This window comes from Podarcis melisellensis (assembly GCF_964234715.1).
Source record: "Podarcis melisellensis genome assembly, chromosome: 11".
Lineage (NCBI taxonomy): Eukaryota > Metazoa > Chordata > Lepidosauria > Squamata > Lacertidae > Podarcis > Podarcis melisellensis.
Genome location: NC_138543.1, coordinates 44110782 through 44128270, shown reverse-complemented (window position 1 = coordinate 44128270; position 17489 = coordinate 44110782). Strand labels below are relative to the sequence as shown.

General features: G+C 46.8%; 1 protein-coding gene and 1 long non-coding RNA gene across 7 annotated transcripts in view; one reads left to right on the top strand and one right to left on the bottom strand.

Annotated features, from left to right (window-relative positions):
- Positions 1-16630, top strand: part of NIM1K (NIM1 serine/threonine protein kinase) — a 31197-nt gene extending 14567 nt beyond the window's left edge. For 4 of the 6 annotated variants that reach the window (XM_081929891.1, XM_081929889.1, XM_081929888.1 and 1 more), the window contains exons 2-4: positions 6872-7986; positions 14681-14949; positions 15738-16630. In XM_081929891.1, coding sequence (XP_081786017.1) covers positions 7698-7986; positions 14681-14949; positions 15738-16487 — 1308 coding nt within the window. In that variant the 5' untranslated portion in view covers positions 6872-7697 and the 3' untranslated portion in view covers positions 16488-16630. Of the gene's footprint in view, positions 1-4159; positions 4729-6871; positions 7987-14680; positions 14950-15737 lie in introns of those variants that run through there. The other 2 variants (XM_081929890.1, XM_081929887.1) reach the window with 2 other exon arrangements.
- Positions 12407-14682, bottom strand: LOC309380243. Its single transcript, XR_014172760.1, has 3 exons — positions 14111-14682; positions 13593-13893; positions 12407-12569 (listed from the first exon to the last, which is right to left on the bottom strand). It is a non-coding gene; the product is annotated as an uncharacterized lncRNA (long non-coding RNA).
- Positions 16631-17489: the final 859 nt, after the last annotated feature.

Sequence of the window (17489 nt, the reverse complement as noted above, 5' to 3'; positions counted from 1 at the left end):
GGTGGGGGAGTGTTCTAACAACTCTCATCATTCTTAACAAGCTACAGTTCCCAGGATAATTTGGGGGAAGCCATGACTGTCTAAAGTGGTGCAATGCTGCTTTAAATGCATAGTGCAGATGGGGCCAAACCCTCCAGTACTCCCTCTGCTAAATGAACCTTGTAAATACAGTGGACCCTCAAGTTACATACTGCTCTGGATACATACCTTTTGCGTTGCGAACATGGCAAACCCGGAAGTGTATACTTTTGGGTTTTGCCATGCGCAGAAGCGCTCTGCGCACCGCACTCATGCACAGAAGCACTCTATTGTGCCACGTGCATGCACAGAAGCAGCACCTCCAGTTACGGACTTTTCAGGTTAAGTACGGACCCCCGAAACGAATTTAATTCGTATCCAGAGGGTCCACTGTACAGAGCTGGGCTTTCTCACTACTGAGGAAGGCTGGCAAGCAGAGGGAGTGAAAAATTACATTTGCAATATTTCATGAGGATGATTAGCAAAAGTAATTTCAAAAGACTAAAGGCGATCTGAAGGGAGGCAATGTTAAGATGTATTCTGTTTTATTAGAACCCACACTGATGTAGGCGTGAACTCTGCATTTCAAAGGAATCGAATAAATCTCATCTAAGGCTTTGATAAACCAAAAATCTGGAAAAGTAATGAGATACAGTCATGAGAGGCTCAAATGCTAGGTAGGTCGCACCTGGTTGTATTTTATCATGTAGAGTAGCTAAAATATTTAGACGAAAGGAGGTCATAGTTTTGCAGACTTTCTGGGTTGTAGGCTTTGAAAATCAAATAAAATTCTCCTCTTTTTAAAGCTAGCTTAGGATTTAACCTTTTTTTAAAAAAAACAAAAAAACTATATTCTTTGTGGACTTTGTATGAATGGAAATTTTGCTTGGATCAGTGATTTAGCACCACACTGCGAGTTAGGGTAAAGTTAGCCTAGGGTAGATTAGAGCTGGTATGGTTAGAGCAGGGATAGCCAATGGAGTGACCTCCAAATGCTTTTGGCACGTCTCCCATCATCCCTGATATCAAAAAGCTGGGGAAGCAGGGTTGCTTCGGGGATCCAACTTGGCTGAGTTCTCTTCCAAACAGAGCTACTGGTCCTCCAAACCTGTCTCCCCCAACCTGGTGCCCCACTCTCTTCCACATTTTGGACTGAAACCATCGCTGACTGCATGGAAGGCTACTTCAAAGGCTCCTCTGAACTTTATACCTCTTCAGCAGAGGAAGAAAAACACTCCTAGTAATTGCAGTTTCACTTTGTGTTAAAACACACACAGTTGCGTCTTCTTGAGTTGAAAGCAGTGAAAGCTGGGATTATTGTAGCAGGCTGTTTAAAAGCCAGTCTTGCCAACTGCATTCAGAGATTTAAGAGCCTGTCAAAGGGTTGTCGCTGGTGCTTTGGTAATTGGTGTGCGGATTGCCCCACTGCTGACTATTTTTCTTTGGCGGTGTTTTTATCGTTGGGTGAGTTTAAAAATGAATGAGAGGCAAGCTCAGTTTTCTTGAGGTAGTCTGCATTATCTGTATGCAGTGATGGACCAATTCTGGGCTCCGAATAATTTTCCGTGTATATTTATTCATTTAGAAAACCAGCTCCATTTAAGCTGTTTTCTAAATACAGTGGTACCTTGGGTTAAGTACTTAATTCGTTCCGGAGGTCCGTTCTTAACCTGAAACTGTTCTTAATCTAAAGCACCACTTTAGCTAATGGGGCCTCCTGCTGCCGCCGCGCCACCGGAGCACAATTTCTGTTCTCATCCTGAAGCACAGTTCTTAACCTGAAGCACTATTTCTGGATTAGCAGAGTCTGTAACCTGAAGCGTATGTAACCTGAAGTACCACTGTATGGAAATAAACGGGAAATTATTGTGAGCCCAAATCAAACCTCATTGGGATCCCAATGCTTCCAGAAGTGTGATGGGTTCCGAAAACCTCCCTAGTCTGCACCCATGAGACCCTCTGGCCTGTTTGACATCTTTCCCCTATCTGGTCCGGAAGCAGTGGCAGAGAAGTTGTTGGAAGCCAGCCTGCTAACTGCTGGAACATTGCTACAACCACTGCCTTAGTGTGCCAGGGAGCCTGGGAAATGTGATTTCCATGATGCCCAATGCCCCTATTGGGGACTTGGGCACCCTAAGAAAATCACATACCCAGGCTCCCTGGCACACGGAAATAAATAAATAGGTACTGCTGCAGCGGGAAGGTAAACAGCGTTTCGTGTGCTCTGCTTTCCGTCACGGTGTTCCGTTGTGCCAGAAGCGGTTTAGTCATGCTGGCCACATGACCTGGAAAGCTGCCTGTGAACAAACGCTGGCACCCTCGGCCTGAAAGTGAGATGAGCGCCGCAAACCCATAGTTGCCTTTGACTGGACTTAACCATCCAGGGGTCCATTACCTTTACCTTTTTTTTACCCCACAACTTCTGTGCCTATAAGTTTGGCAGCACAGTAGCAGCAACCTACAACAGGAGCCCTACAAGTCAAAGGGCGTGAATAATGTGCCAAGCTTGTGGTGCAGTCAGCTAAGGGATTTACTTGTAGCTCAGTGGCAGAGCTTTTGCAAAACATCTCGGGATCAATCCCTTCCAGGCACAGCTGGGCAAGGCCCTCGTCCTGAGCTGTATATGAGGCTGCTTCCCATCTCTCCCTGCTTCAGATCTTAAACCAATGCAGCAGACAAAGAACTAGGAGGCGAGCTGTGTCTGAAATCTCAGTCGCACAGCACGGCTGCAGTTTTAGAAGTTGCCATTGTCAAATAAACTGCTGCACAATCTTTTGTTAGGAGCTCAGGCGTGTGTTTGGGTTACGTAACGGTGAGAACGAATGCTGCCCTGCCCATGATGCGCCCTTTTCACAATCGTACATGGCGTGTGCAGCGGGATTAACATCAGTGGTGAAGCAGAAACACAAAAATAGAATCTGAATAATGAATGTGCCGGAGGGCAGAACTGTCTCCTCCTCTGCTATATCCATCTGCCACTCTTGTCCTAAGCTGCACTGCCTTTAAGCTGGTTCTGCTATTTCTGTCCCCTTCGCCACATATATAGAAAAGCCAGCACTGAGTGTCTGGTTTTGCTTTGTCAGAAACCTTAGAGTCCCAAGCGTTTCTGAGTCTTAACAGTGATGTGGCAAATTTCATAAATAAAAGGCAGCAATAGTAGGATTGGCAGGACACATGATGCTGTCATAGCAGGCCTTACATAGCCTGGGGATGGAGCAGGGATGGGGGGGGGAAGCAGATCGCCGATAAAGCCCTTACTTAGGCTGATTGTATTTGTCCGCATGCAGTGGCTATTCTCTTGAGATTGAGTCAGGGGATTTTCTGTCTGAATGCTGCTGTTCTGAAAATGGTCCCCAATTTGAAGAGAGAGTGTGTGTCTCTGTGCAGAACTCCACAAGGGTAAATCTGCTAGTGTTTCCAGATCTGTTTGTGAATAGAATATTGGGGAGGGCAGGTAAGCCCTGTCCCACATAATCGATCACATGATGGGGCTCACCCCCTCCCATTTGAATGGCAGTGCCCAAATATTTTATGGGAGGGCCTCATACCCTAGGAATTGGCTCCTATGATCTGTACACAGCTATATACATGAACCTGACATGTGTGTTCACAGAGCAAGTATTGCTTCCTATGCAGGAGACGAAGAGCCTTCCAGACTTGCCATTATTTTTGCGGGAGAGATCTATGCACAATGAAAGTGGATTAAAGTGCTCTGTTGCCCTAGTGCAACAAATCCTCTTTAAAAAAAACCCGGACCTTTTGTGGTTAGGAAAGTGACAAGGAGATGCACTGAAAAGTGTGGGTAGGTAAAAATATTAACCGGAAGGCGTGCAAGCACCCGAAAGCAAATGAGGACGTCTGCTCATTGGTCATATGACTGCCCTGTACACAATTAAGAACGAATGCTCAGTGAAGACTGGATCTATTTGAACCACTGTGTAAGCTTTGTGTGAACAATTCAGGATGAATGGTGAATAAACAGGTTGTCTGGAGAACTATGTCGCAGTACAAGTGTTGGATACACCAAAGAGTAACAGGGGGGTTGGGAGGGGTCTTCCAATCCAAAATCTCAGGCTGGTGGCTGAGGTGTCTTGTGAAGCAAGGTGGATGTGGCGATCACACAGGGCCCCCGGACCTTTCACGGTCTATTGACCCTGTGCCACCACTGCGGTTGCTTTCTTCGCTGCCGCCACCCCGCTTCTCACGGGGACACACGGAGTCCAGACAGTTGTTAACATAAACAAATATCAAGTTTATTTTTAAGTGCAGGAATAAGCATATGGTTTCAGTTTATTTCTCTCTTGTCCGTTTCTTAAATCTTAGTTCCTACAATTTCAAACTGAATTATTCCCAACTATCTATCTAACTCCCTAACAATTCCTCTCACTCTTTCACAATACAACTCAAGCAACCCACTGCCTATTCCACCCTCTTCCTTCTCCAACACCCAAGCCTCAACTCCCAACTGACAAACCTCAACTCCCAACTCCCAAACCTCAACTGACTTTTCAAAACCTCCCACTCTATCTTTTACTCCCCCCTCGCATTCTCACTGGCCAATCACCTCACACCCATTTTAACCCTTTCCTTGACACATCCTAGGGCAACCGCCACAGTGGAGGTATTCCAGTTATCAGTGGGAGAAACTTTCTAGAAAATGCCTCATTTGTTACTCTCCCAGATTTAACTAAGGACCTCTACTTGCATTTGGTAGGGTAAGGGTTCTATGGAGTTAATTTAGCTCTTTGCACTTAGGGTAATCCAAAGGTTTATTCTGTAAATCGGTTCTTGAGCAGCAGGACAATTCCCAGTAAAACAGCTACTGTGGAGAGGATATTTAACAAGAATCACAGGAGCTTCCACTGTTGGAGAGATGCTTCCTTTGACCCACTGTGGCTTTCTTCCAATTTCTTGCAGTGGAACCACTCTCGTTGCTCAGAACAAAGCCAACATAAATACTTCATTCACCTTGGGGAATGTGGAAGCTGCTTTATATGAAGTCAGCGCTGTCTAGCTCAGCATTGTCCACACTGACTGGCAGCTGCTCTCCAGGGTTTCAGGCAGGGGAGCTGCCCAGCTTTGCCTGGCGATGCCAGGGATTGATCCTGGGGGTTTGTGCATGCAAAAGCAAGACGCTCTGCCCCTGAGCTACGGCCCTTTCCCCATGCAGAATTGCTGTTCATCTGAGCTTCTTGGTAACATTAGATGAGCTGCTTGGTCTTTGCAGTGGAATCTTTAAGATGCTTTGTTTAGATCTTTGCATTGCTGTTACCTTAGCTGTATGTGTAGGATTGATCTGGGCTCAAATCATTGTCTCCTGGTGTGCTTGTTACTAGATCCAAATATATTAGCTTTGCTCAGAGAAACCTACCAAATGAGCTACATTAGCATCCATGGCTAAGGGTTAAACTGCCAAGGGCTGCCCATGCCTAAGGGTGACACATTTTTACAAATAAACCCCAAACTAAAACCCCACTAAAAAGGGAGAGGCTGGAAAGAAGAGAAAGAGGGAAAGAGATGGGTGGCACCCCATAACTGTTCTGCGAACACATTCTAGACTTGACAGTTGGCAGGGAGAGTGGTTGAAGTTCTTCAAGTAAGCAGAGGGTTTGGTGCTCATTCACAGACAAAACAAACAAGTAAAAATCAGCAGTTGGTCTGGAGGAGTGAAGGTCATGCTCAAGAGTGGGGAGACGGGACCTGTGGCCATCCAGATGTTGCTGAACTCCCAACTCCCACCCCCCTTAGCCATTGGCCATTACTTCCTGGGGCTGCTGGGAGTTGATGTTCAGGAACATCTGGCAGGCCAAAGATTCCTCACCCTGGGTCTAGTGCAGGAACTGGTTATGATCTGTGGTCCTCCAGATGTTGCTGGTAAAGGTAAAGGGACCCCTGACCATTAGGTACAGTCATGACCGACTCTGGGGTTGCGGCGCTCATCTCACTTTATTGGCCGAGGGATCTGGTGTACAGCTTCCAGATCATGTGGCCAGCATGACTAAGCCGCTTCTGGCGAACCAGAGCAGCGCACGTAAACGCCGTTTACCTTCCCGCTGGAGTGGTACCTATTTATCTACTTGCACTTTGACGTGCTTTCAAAATGCTAGGTTGGCAGGAGCAGGGACCAAGCAATGGGAGCTCACCCCGTGGCGGGGATTCGAACCGCCGACCTTCTGATTGGCAAGTCCTAGGCTCTGTGGTTTAACCCACAGCGCCACCCACGTCCCTAGATGTTGCTGGACTACAACTCTAATCATCCATGGCCATGCTGCCTGTGGCTGTTGGGTGTTGTGGTCTACAACAACTGGAGGGACACAGATTATAGCCACCCCTGGAATAGGAGCCTATTTTGGAAACGAGGCTTGAAAGATGCCATGGTGCAAGGCCACAGAGATTGTAACTCGGTAGGTAAGTGTCGGGGAAATAGGAATACTAAGATAGTTAAGAAGTTAAGCAAGCACAGCTGAAAGATTTCCAGGGCCAGGCTCTGTACACCTCTGGATCTCACGAAGAAGTGACTGAGCTGCTGAAAGGATTATTTAATGGGTTATGTAAAGCTATCTCCCTGCCCTTGTGAAAGGGAAGAGAGCACAGCAGCTCTGTTCCTCCAGCAGATGCTTGCTGATATGGGCTGGAGGATGTTGGTGATCCATAGATAGCCTTGCAACCTCTTGATGCCTGGTTAAGAGGAGGAAACAGGAGAGAGTGAGCAAGTTCCCTGATTACTTGGAGTAGTGTTAAAGTGCAGGATGCAACTGGTGATGATTTCTAAAACAGCAGAGGGAGAAAAAGCGACTGCGCAGTGGGAACGCTTAAAGCAAAGGCTTTAACTGATTTTTATTCCTCCTCTTAGGAACACATTACATCTATGAGAAGGCTCAAGCCTTCAAAGAAGGAGGGGTGAAGTAACTGCAGTTCGTTAATCCTTCGCTGCGACTTCCGTGCTACTGAAGAAAGGGTGGTTTCATCGCTCGTCTTCGTCTTCTGTCAGCATACAGCCTTTGCCTTCACCCTCCAGTGCCAGCCTTCTGCCAACAATGGCAGCGCCAAAGAGCACAGGTGTGTTATTTGCAGCAGGGATCCGAGGAAGCACCCTGACACTTCAAAGCCGGAGCAGAAGTGTTGCCGGCTAAAGAACATAGCGATGAAAGAATCGCAGCTTTCGGCTCTTGAACTGGGACCTGAATCAAGGAGGGAGGATCTGATCATCTCCTGCCTGATGAGGTCAGCTGTTCAAAGGGACCTGGACATATTCAAAGCAGCAGCAGCAGCAGACGCTGAGTCAAGCACTTTGTTTGTATGCCTGGAGAGAGAATGTGAGAAAAGGATGCCCTTGTATTTTGCACAGCCCTCCTTGCTTTTGTGATGTAGAGTTTACACCTTTAATTGCAAATCTTCCATTAAGCCTGCAGATCGTGACCCTTGTTGAAGTGGCTGCTTAAATGTGGATACAAGTTGGGTCTTCGCTTCCTAAGTTTTATTTGGAGTAAACGGAGTGATGCATTTGCTGGAAGCTAACGCCGCAAATAAGACTTAGTGCCGAGCCTGATGTTTTGGAGCCCTCTCTAGCTTTCTGTTTTAAATGGTCATGGGCTTTGTCATGTCTGCATCCGTGTCACAGAGGTCTTCCCGCAGAGCAGCTCGCTAAAGCCGATGGATACGTGATCGCCCCCTGGACTATGACCACAGGATATGCGAATGGCGGTCTAGGGAGCCACCGGTATGTTAGATGGAACCGGGAAGACAGTGCAGAGGACTATACAAAGAGCGAGGTCTACGCAGAGGATGAGCAGGGCAGGCAGCGCCGGTTGACGCCTTTGGAGAAACTGACTCTGGATATGTCCCAGGATGAAAAGGTGGTTAAAGAGTTAACTCTGGGGAAGAGGATTGGGTTTTACCGCATCAGAGGGGAAATAGGGAGTGGGAACTTCTCCCAAGTGAAGCTTGGAATCCATGCTCTGACCAAAGGTAGGCTCTGCGGTGTGTGGAACAAGCGGTTGTGTGGGGTTGTGTAGAGATATATATACAAGGTGTTTCCAGATGGGTGTTTGTGGGATTGGTGCATCAGACACATGTAAGGTTTTTTTTGGGGGGAGGGTGTTCCTACAGCATCCATGTGTCATTGACATCCAATTGCCAGGCTATATATCTTCCCCTCCCTTCCAATTTCATCCAGATTTATCCTTTCCTGAGGAAAATCCAGTAAGTTTTTTTTTTTAAAAAAAGCAACCTGTTTGCAACATCTCATTGATTGGTTTGCAAATTCAGCTCCTGTCTGGAAGCACCCATAGAACAGATAACTAAGTGGGGCAGTGGGTGGGTGCACAATGTAATACGCCATCCCTTGCATTAGCATTGAAGGCAGTGTCCTGAGCTGGTCTCTCCTTGTTCAGGCTCCTGTACCATCTGCCTCGCATGCCAAGACCAGAGAGTTAAAAGTGAGTTCGCTGCACTTTTGAGCGTGCTTCTGAACACCCTCTTGGGACAGAGAACAGCTAAGATGGGAGACTTCCCCTCCTCTACCTGTTTTCCAGGACATGTTGTTTTTGTCAGGAATGACTATTCCATTCAGTATTCATGATGATACCAAGGAGCATTGGTTATTTTAGAAGAGGACTGGGCAGCCCCTTTAGACGTTTATGCCAATTTCCCCTAGGTGGGTGGGTGGGAGAAATTAGGAGCTTTAAGCTGGTGGTGGACAAGGGCAGAGCCCAAAGTGAGCCGGGCTGAAGCCAGAAGTGGGTCAGAACAGCCCTCCTGTCCCCCTCTCCTTCCCCTTCATCATGCATACACAAATCCCATCCTGCATACACAAATCCCATCCCCACTGCTCCCACTAACCTTTCTTTCCGTTTCTAGATCACAGGCCAAGCATTATAGAAATGAGTGGTACTATAAATCTGGGTGGGAAACCTGTGGCCTTTCTGATGCTGTTGTTGGACTACAACTCCCATCATTCCCTGACCACCGGCCATGGTGACTAGGGATGATGGAAGCCGGAGTCCAACAACAATGTCTGGAAGGCCACATGTCCCTTCCACCTCTATAATTTATATGGTTTTTAGAAGTGCCTTCCTGCTCCCAGAATTTGGATGCGAGCACTATTATCAGTTGTTCTTTATCCAAAACGTGCCGGGGGGGGGTGTCTTCTGACTCTGCTGTATTTGTTATCTCCCTTGCTGAGTTTAAATCACACTGAAGCGCTTTAGTGTTTATATTTTTAGCCATGTGTGTGTGTCACTTTCTCTGTATTTGCAATTCCTTCTGATACCATGTTTGTGTGCCTGTAGAAAGTCTTTCCTTGCTCACATCAGATTAATTGAAACCCCCCTCCCCCATCCCATCCTGTGAACCCAGACCTTCACTTCCTGGGGGCTGGATTCATGGGGCAATGGCAACAGAAGGAAGAGTGCGGGTGTGCTTTATACAGCAAGGATTAAAGAGAAGACTTGAGCATTTCAAATCGGGAGCCGAGGTGTTGCCTGCAGAAGAATGTAGCGATGGAAATTCCAGCTCAATTGCTGAATTATAATTAAATGAACTTGTAATTATTGCAGTGTTATTTCTTAGGAGCAGAGCGGGGCGTGTGTGTGTACTAACTTTGCAGTGTTAGCAGTTACAACAGTAGGATATACAGAGGAAAACTACCTGGTGAAAGGAACACTGAGGTTTGCAGCCTGTTGTCCTGTTGGAAATATGATAAATTATTTGCTGGTACAGCCGTACTTTGGAAGTCAAACGGAATCCATTCCGGAAGTCCGTTCGACTTCCAAAACGTTCGAAAACCAAATCACGGCTTCTGATTGGCTGCAAGAAGCTCCTGCAGCCAATCAGAAGCCGCAGAAGCCCCATCGGATGTTCTGGTTCCAAAAGAACGCTTGCAAACTGGAACAATCACTTCTGGGTTTGTGGAATTTGGGAGCCAAAACGTCCACGTTCCAGGGCATTCGAGATCCAAGGTATGACTGTATAGACTTCAGTCCTGTTAGTAATGCAGTTAATGACTTCCAACGGGCTACTCCAGAGAGTGTGTCTTTCAGATCTGGTTTCTTGGGGTTTCAGATGACTCGTTATCCTTCCAAGACAATAATGGTGCATGAAACCACCAAGTGGGGTCATCCGGAGCTTTGGAGTAATATGCTGATGACACACAGCTCTGCTTCTTCTTTACATCTGAAGATGTAGCAGTGGATGTGCTGGACCGCTGTCTTGCCTTGGTAATGGACTGAGAGCCAACAAACTTGAAGCTTAAGCCAGATTAGACTGAGACACTGTTAGTGAATGGTTCCCTAGACCCATATGGATGGGAGGTTGCCTGATCTGGATGGGGTTACACTCCTTCTGAAGGAGCGGGTATGCAGCTTGGGGGTACTTCTGAATCTTTTGCTGTTGCTTGAGGGTCGGGTGGCCTCGGTGGCAAGGAGTGCCTTCCATCAGTTTCGGCTGGTGGCCCAGCTGTGCCCCTATCTGGACAGGGATAGACTGACTTACATTGTCTGTGCTCTAGTAACCTCTCTGTTAGATTACCGCAATGTGTTATATGTAGGGCTGCTTCTGAAGATAGTTCGGAAACTTCAGCTGGTGTGGTTGGTTTGAGGGTATTACACTGGCTGCCAATAAGTTTCTGGGCCCAGTTCAAATTGCTGGTTTTGATCTATAAATCTCGGGACTGCAGTACAGTGGTACCTCGGGTTACATACACTTCAGGTTACACACGCTTCAGGTTACACACTCCACTAACCCAGAAATAGTACCTCAGGTTAAGAACTTTGCTTTAGGATGAGAACAGAAATCACACGGCAACGGCGCAGTGGCAGTGGGAGGCCCCATTAGTGGTCGTTATTCCCCTCCGATAAACAATTGGAGGTGCTTCAGGTTAAGAACAGTTTCAGGTTAAGAACAGACCTTCGGAACGAATTAAGTACTTAATTCGAGGTACCACTGTACCTCAAAGACCACCTCTCCCCATATGAACTGACCCAGAACCTGCAATTATCACCAGAGGCCCTTCTTTGTGTGCCTCCTCCATGAGTGTTTTGGAGGGTGGCAACATGAGAACAGGCCTTTTCTGCAGTGGCTCCCCATTTGTGGAATGCTCTCCCCAGGGAGGCTTGCCTGACGCTTTTTGTTACATATCTTTAGGCGCCAGGCAAAAACGTTTCTCTGTAACTAAGGCTTTGGCTGATTAACACTCTATGGCTTTTTAAATGTTTGTGGGAGGGAAGGAGTTATTGGTTTGCTTTTGTTCTCGTTTGTATTTTTATGTAGTAAACTGCCCTGTGATCTTTGGTTGAAAAGTGGCATGCTAATTTAACAAATAATAGTAATAAGAGGGAATCCTGTATCTCTCTGCTAAAAAACCGTATCAATAGCTGAAGCTCCACCCATGTGCGTGCCTGAATTCTGTGTTCCTGCATATGCAACAAAAGAACATCCTAGTATTTGGCTCATTTTCTAGATGATACCTGGCATGCCAATTGCAAGCTGCGTTTCAAACGGTTGCATCAGCAGCGAGGATTAGAGAGACTCTTGTCACTGATGGCACAGACAAGGTTATAACAACCTTTCCTTCTAAAAGTGTCTGGCTAGCTGGATTCTCAGGACGACCTGATCTCTCCTCCCTAAACTTCTTAAAACAAAGTGCAGAACCAAGGCTGCAGAAGCAAAATGCGGTGAGGTGAAATCTGGGCCATGCCTATCCTTAGAACCTTTTTTCCTTCTACCCTCTTTTTTCTGTAAATATTGTGCTTGAAAAGAACCCTGAATGAGAAAAGGCCTTTTGTTTCCCACTGTGTTGGTTGGCCTTTGTTTTTTTCTCTTCTGTAGTTTGTGGTGAGAATAGTGTTTTAAATTTACAAAACGCAAGAAACATCTTGCAGTGCCTTTGAAGCTTTCTTAACAGCAGTTGCACTTGGGGGATATTTAATAATTTTGTGTTGCTGTTTTATTGTTTATTGGAGGGGAATAACGCCCATATGTGCTACCCTGAGCTTCTTGGGAAAGGTGTGGGTGTAGCTCAGTCTCTCTTGTGGGGTGAAGATACTCACGGTCTCTCGGAAACGGGCTGTAGTCTGTTTCATTTGCAACAGTGATCATGTTTGCTGCAGTGGAAACCTGGTTCGCAATGCAATCCTATACATATTTACTTGAAAGTGAGCACCACTGTGCTCAGTGGGTCCTGCTCGCCAGTAAGTGTGTGTTGGGTTGCAGCAACAGTAGAGTTGAATACAGCCTTCACCAACCTAGCGCCCTCCAGATATTTGGGGCTGTAACAGCCTTCAGCTGCAGCCAGCATAACTGCACAGATAGGAATGGTAGTCTGACTGCTGTGTATCAGAAAAACAACACAACACAGCTCATTTCTGTTACAAACAATGTGGATTCTACATTCCGTTCAAGTTATTTTATTATTGTATTAAGTCATGTTTAAATACAGCTGCCTCATCACAGCAAAAATTAAAACAAATAGTGGAATGCAGATCCCTTTTGGCCTGTGACGCAGAGAGGCTGATTAGGGTCCCTTACAGTTGTGCATATGTGGAGTCCAAGGCCTGCTAGAGCAGTGTTTCCCAACCTTTTTTGGGCAAAGGCACACTTGTTTCATGAAAAAAATCTTGAGGCACACCACCATTAGAAAATGTTTAAAAAATTAACTGTGTGCCTATATTGACTATATATAAAGTAACTCTCTTTAATAGGCATCAAATAAAGACAAAGAAAGTATTTTATAATTACTTTATTATGAAATAGGACGCACCTACTTTTTTTGGGGGGGGGAAATAAAGGAAAAATTTTTTCCTTTATTTCCCCCCCCCCCAAACCAGGTCAGGGAACAGTGGGATGGCGGTGCTGCGCCTCCCCGCTGTCCCCCGAGCTTGTGGGGCTGGCCCATGTCTGCCTGGCGCGAGGGGCGCTCTGCTTCAGGGCGCCCCGCGCGTCGGGCGGCAGGCTACAGTCCGCAGCATGGGAACCCTCTGTTTCAGGGTGCCCCACGCGCCCCCCGGGTGCGCAAGGCTTGCCAACACCAGCGCGGAGCACGGGGCGTCCTCCGAAGGGCACCCCGTGCTCCGCGCTGCCAGCTCCCTCCCGCAAGCCTTGCGCTCTCGGGAGGGGGAGATCCCCCGGGTGCGCAAGGCTTGCCGACACCAGCGCCGAGCACGGGGCGTCCTCCGAAGGGCGCCCCGTGCTCCGCGCTGCCGGCTGCCGCCCGCAAGCCTTGCGCTCTCGGGGGGAGATCCCCCGGGTGCACAAGGCTGGCCAACAGCAGCGCGGAGCACGGGGCGTCCTCCGAAGGGCGCCCCGTGCTCCGCGCTGCCAGCTGCCGCCCGCAAACCTTGCGCTCTCGGGGGGAGATCCCCCGGGTGCGCAAGGCTTGCCGGCACCAGCGCGGAGCACGGGGCGTCCTCCGAAGGGCGCCCCGTGCTCCACGCTGCCAGCTGCCGCCCGCAAGCCTTGCGCTCTCGGGGGGAGATCCCCCGGGTGCGCAAGGCTGGCCAACAGCAGCGCGCCGCCCGACTCGCCCGCCTCCCTCCCACGGCACACCAGGCAACGCCGGAACACCGGTTGGGAAACACTGTGCTAGAGAATTTGATGGCTGCTCTGCTTGGTTCTTGCCATATTGAGCAAAGTTTCAGTTTCAAAGCCTGGTTAGTATGCGTAAATTTCTCACACAACTCCTCACAGCCCCTGGGGGAAACTGCTTTTTAGCGCTCAATCATACTGCAATTCAGGTTTTCTCCAGATTAACATTTGCTCAGATTTAGAGCTTAAAGAGTGGGTTTTCTTGGGGGAAAGGAGTGGGGCAAGGGGGAAAGGGCAAGTCAAAAAGGACAAGTGGAAGTGGGGACGAGCCCCTGAACTGAGCATGGAAGAAACCTAATTACAGTGGTACATCGGGTTAAGTACTTAATTCGTTCCGGAGGTCCGTTCTTAACCTGAAACTGTTCTTAACCTGAAGCACCACTTTAGCTAATGGGATCTTGCGCTGGCGCCGCACGATTTCTGTTCTCATCCTGAAGCAAAGTTCTTAACCCGAGATAATATTTCTGGGTTAGCGGAGTCTATAACCTGAAGCGTATGTAACCTGAGGTACCACTGTATCTGCCAGCACAAACCACTTCACTGCATTGTAATGTGGTAATGTGAACATCCCCTTGGGCACTGAAGACGTTCTGCCAGTTAACTTACGGGGCTAGATGAACAACTGTGCTGACCGAGTATACTTCTATTTATTATCAACATTTCTAAAGCACCCTTCATCCAAACAGAACCCAGGGTGCTGTGCAATAACAAAACAGCTGCCTATGTTCCTCCTCTTTTAATAGGTGAGTACGTTACATCGATGCCAACTGTTATGGGAATTTTGTTTTAAGATGTAATTATACAAGATGAAGCAGAAGGAGGGGACATAGCTCAGTGGCAGAGCAGAACCTTCCAGAGCAGAACCAGTCCCAGATTTAGCTGGTGCTATTTCCAGTTAAAAGGATCTTAGGTAGCTCGATGGGAAGGCCATTTGCCTGAGGCTCTGACGATCTCCTGCAAGTTGTAACTGATAGTCTTGAGCTTGCTGGATCAAGACTGTTCATATGACTTTTCTTCCTTTCTTAAGCATGTTATCAGCTGCCCTTGCTAACCCTATGAAATCAAACCACTGTCATTCCAGAAAAGGTAGCCATTAAGATTTTGGACAAGACAAAATTAGACCAGAAGACACAGAGATTACTCTCCCGCGAGATTTCCAGCATGGAGAAGCTGCACCACCCAAACATCATCAGGCTTTATGAGGTCATGGAGACACACTCCAAGCTGCACCTGGTGATGGAATATGCCAGTGGAGGGGAGCTATTTGCAAAAATCACGACAGAGGGGAAATTATTGGAAGTGGAGAGTAAGCACATCTTCTCCCAGATTGTGTCTGCTCTTAAGCACATGGTAAGTTCATTATTTTGGTCCCTTCAGCAGCTCTGCATTTCCCTGTGTGTGTCCCGCTTAAAGAGAAGCAGGATTAGTTTGAGATATCCACCAGTCTGTTAGGAGCAATAAAAGAGTATTATGTCCACATGGCAAGTGGCTCCAGCTTAGTGTGCCTGTGTATGAACAAACATTTGCTTAGGGTGCTTTTCTGCAGCTTGAGGTATGTTTTGTGTGGAATATCTTTTGCTGGAAACACGTGACCACCATGGGAGTGCAAGCAGTTTGTGTGTCTGTGTAAGCTCTGCTGTAATGTGTTCAGGGGCTAGTTAACAGCTCTGATTTTTCAGGCCTATAGCCAGAAATGTTGTGATGAGGATCCTATGTGGGTGGGGATTCATTACAGAATAGGAAGAATATACAGGTAGCTTGATAAAGAGCTCATAACTGCTTAATTGTATTAATATTTAGAGGGCAACTGGGCAGAATGCTGCCTTTGTCCTTTTCTGCATGTCTCCACAAACAAAATGGCTACAAAATTATTGGGATGTGGGAGGCAGGGGAAGAAGGGTTAAATGAAAGCTAAACATTCAAGGTAAAGGCTTGGAATAGCTTTCAGTGGTCCATACCTTCCTTCTCATCTGCGGCTATAGCCCTGCTGGTGGTTTTGTACAAAAGACTAGCTAAAATATACTTTGCTTTTAAAAGACTAACTGTTCTTATTTTAAAAGACTTCCACATTTCCATTTGCAGCACAGTGGAAAACATTTATGAAAGCTAAACATTAATTTTTATTCTTTGTTCTGCAGCATGAGAGCAACATAATTCACCGGGACCTAAAAGCTGAAAACGTATTTTACACCAGTAACACCTGTGTGAAAGTGGGGGATTTTGGATTCAGCACGATAAGTAAGAAAGAGGAAACACTGAACACTTTTTGCGGATCCCCTCCTTACGCTGCCCCAGAGCTCTTCAGGGACGAAAGCTACGTTGGGGCATATGTGGATATCTGGGCACTTGGAATTCTTCTGTATTTTATGACGACGGGGATGATGCCTTTTCGAGCAGACACAGTGGGCAAACTGAAGAAGACTATCCTCGAGGGCATGTATGTCCTGCCGCAGTTCCTCTCGGAACTGTGCCAGAAGCTGATTCGGGGAATCTTGCAGCCAGTACCGTCGGAACGCTATTCCATTGAGTACATTATGAACAGCGAATGGATGAAAGGAGTGGAGTATCCGAAGCCCCTGGAACCTTTCAAACTGGATCCAAAGTACTTGTCGGAGAGTGGAACACTCGGAGAGGAAGACGCCGAAGTGAAAAAAATCTTGCACAATTTGGGGATCACGGAGGAGCACATTCAGAACAACCGCGGGAGAGCTTCCCACAGCTCAGTAACTGGAATCTACCGAATTATTTTGCACAGGGTGCAAAAGAAAAGGGCCGTGGAAGCGGTTCATATAATCAGCCAACCGGAATTCAGGGAGCAAGAGTCAAAGAAAGAGCAGTCTACCTATCGCGGCCTCAAACACTCATCTAAGCTCTGTTTGATTTTATAAAAAATGCAGCTGTCTTGGTGTTTGGCAAACTTTGCCGAGACCTCTTTGTCTGCTACCAGTCAGCTCTTGTTCTTAGCATTTTTGTAATTTTGAATTAAATAAAAAAAAGATGCCTTAAAATTCCTCATGTAAGATGCACATTCTAGAGTTGACTAGTAAAGTTATCATTTGAGGGCTGTTGAGTTTTAAAGTTCTGCTGCAAGGAATTGGTCTGAAGTCATACTGTGTTTAGTTGGGGTTTAGTCCCACTCTCAAGTAGATGAACAATTTTAAGTATAGTTATCATGCAGCAAGTCCCAGTAGGACTTCAGAGTAAACATGCTTAGAATTTTGGCTCAGGCTGCTGTCTGGAACACAGTGCATTTCACTTGGATGAGTTTAGACAGCATGTTAAGGTCTGTTAATATAGGTGAACTCTTGCCTCACATGCATTGAGTAGTGTGGGAATCCTTTAGAAGGTCTTCCTGGTTATGTTTGCATTATAAGTAATGATAATAGTTAACACTATTATTAAATTTATTACCTGCTCTTCACTAGTAGGTCCCAGGACAAGTTACAACTATTTAAATTTCAGCATTAAAAACAGTTAAAGGAATTTTGTCACAGGAAGAAGGCAGGTCCTGAAAATACACATCTGCAGACACCTACTGAATAGCACCCATAAATAATATTTTACCCACTGTTTTTCTCCTCCTCCCATGCCTGTAACATTGTGATCTGTGATTTTGCTTTTTTTAAGGTTCAGCGAAGGGACTGCAAGGGTCATCTAAGTCCAACCTTCCCCCCCTGCAGTGCAGGAAATATTGAGGTTCACCCTGTTCCCTTCTAATTCCAGCAGGGTAAGTCTTGAACTGGCCACTGTAAGGCCACTGACAACACATCTGCTTGATCAGATCTGCCCTCTAGGCAGCCACAATTCATCCTCCTTGGTTTGGATACAAAGCATAACTACACCAACATGGGCAGTTCAGATAGCTCAGTGTTTATTTTGCAAGGCATCTG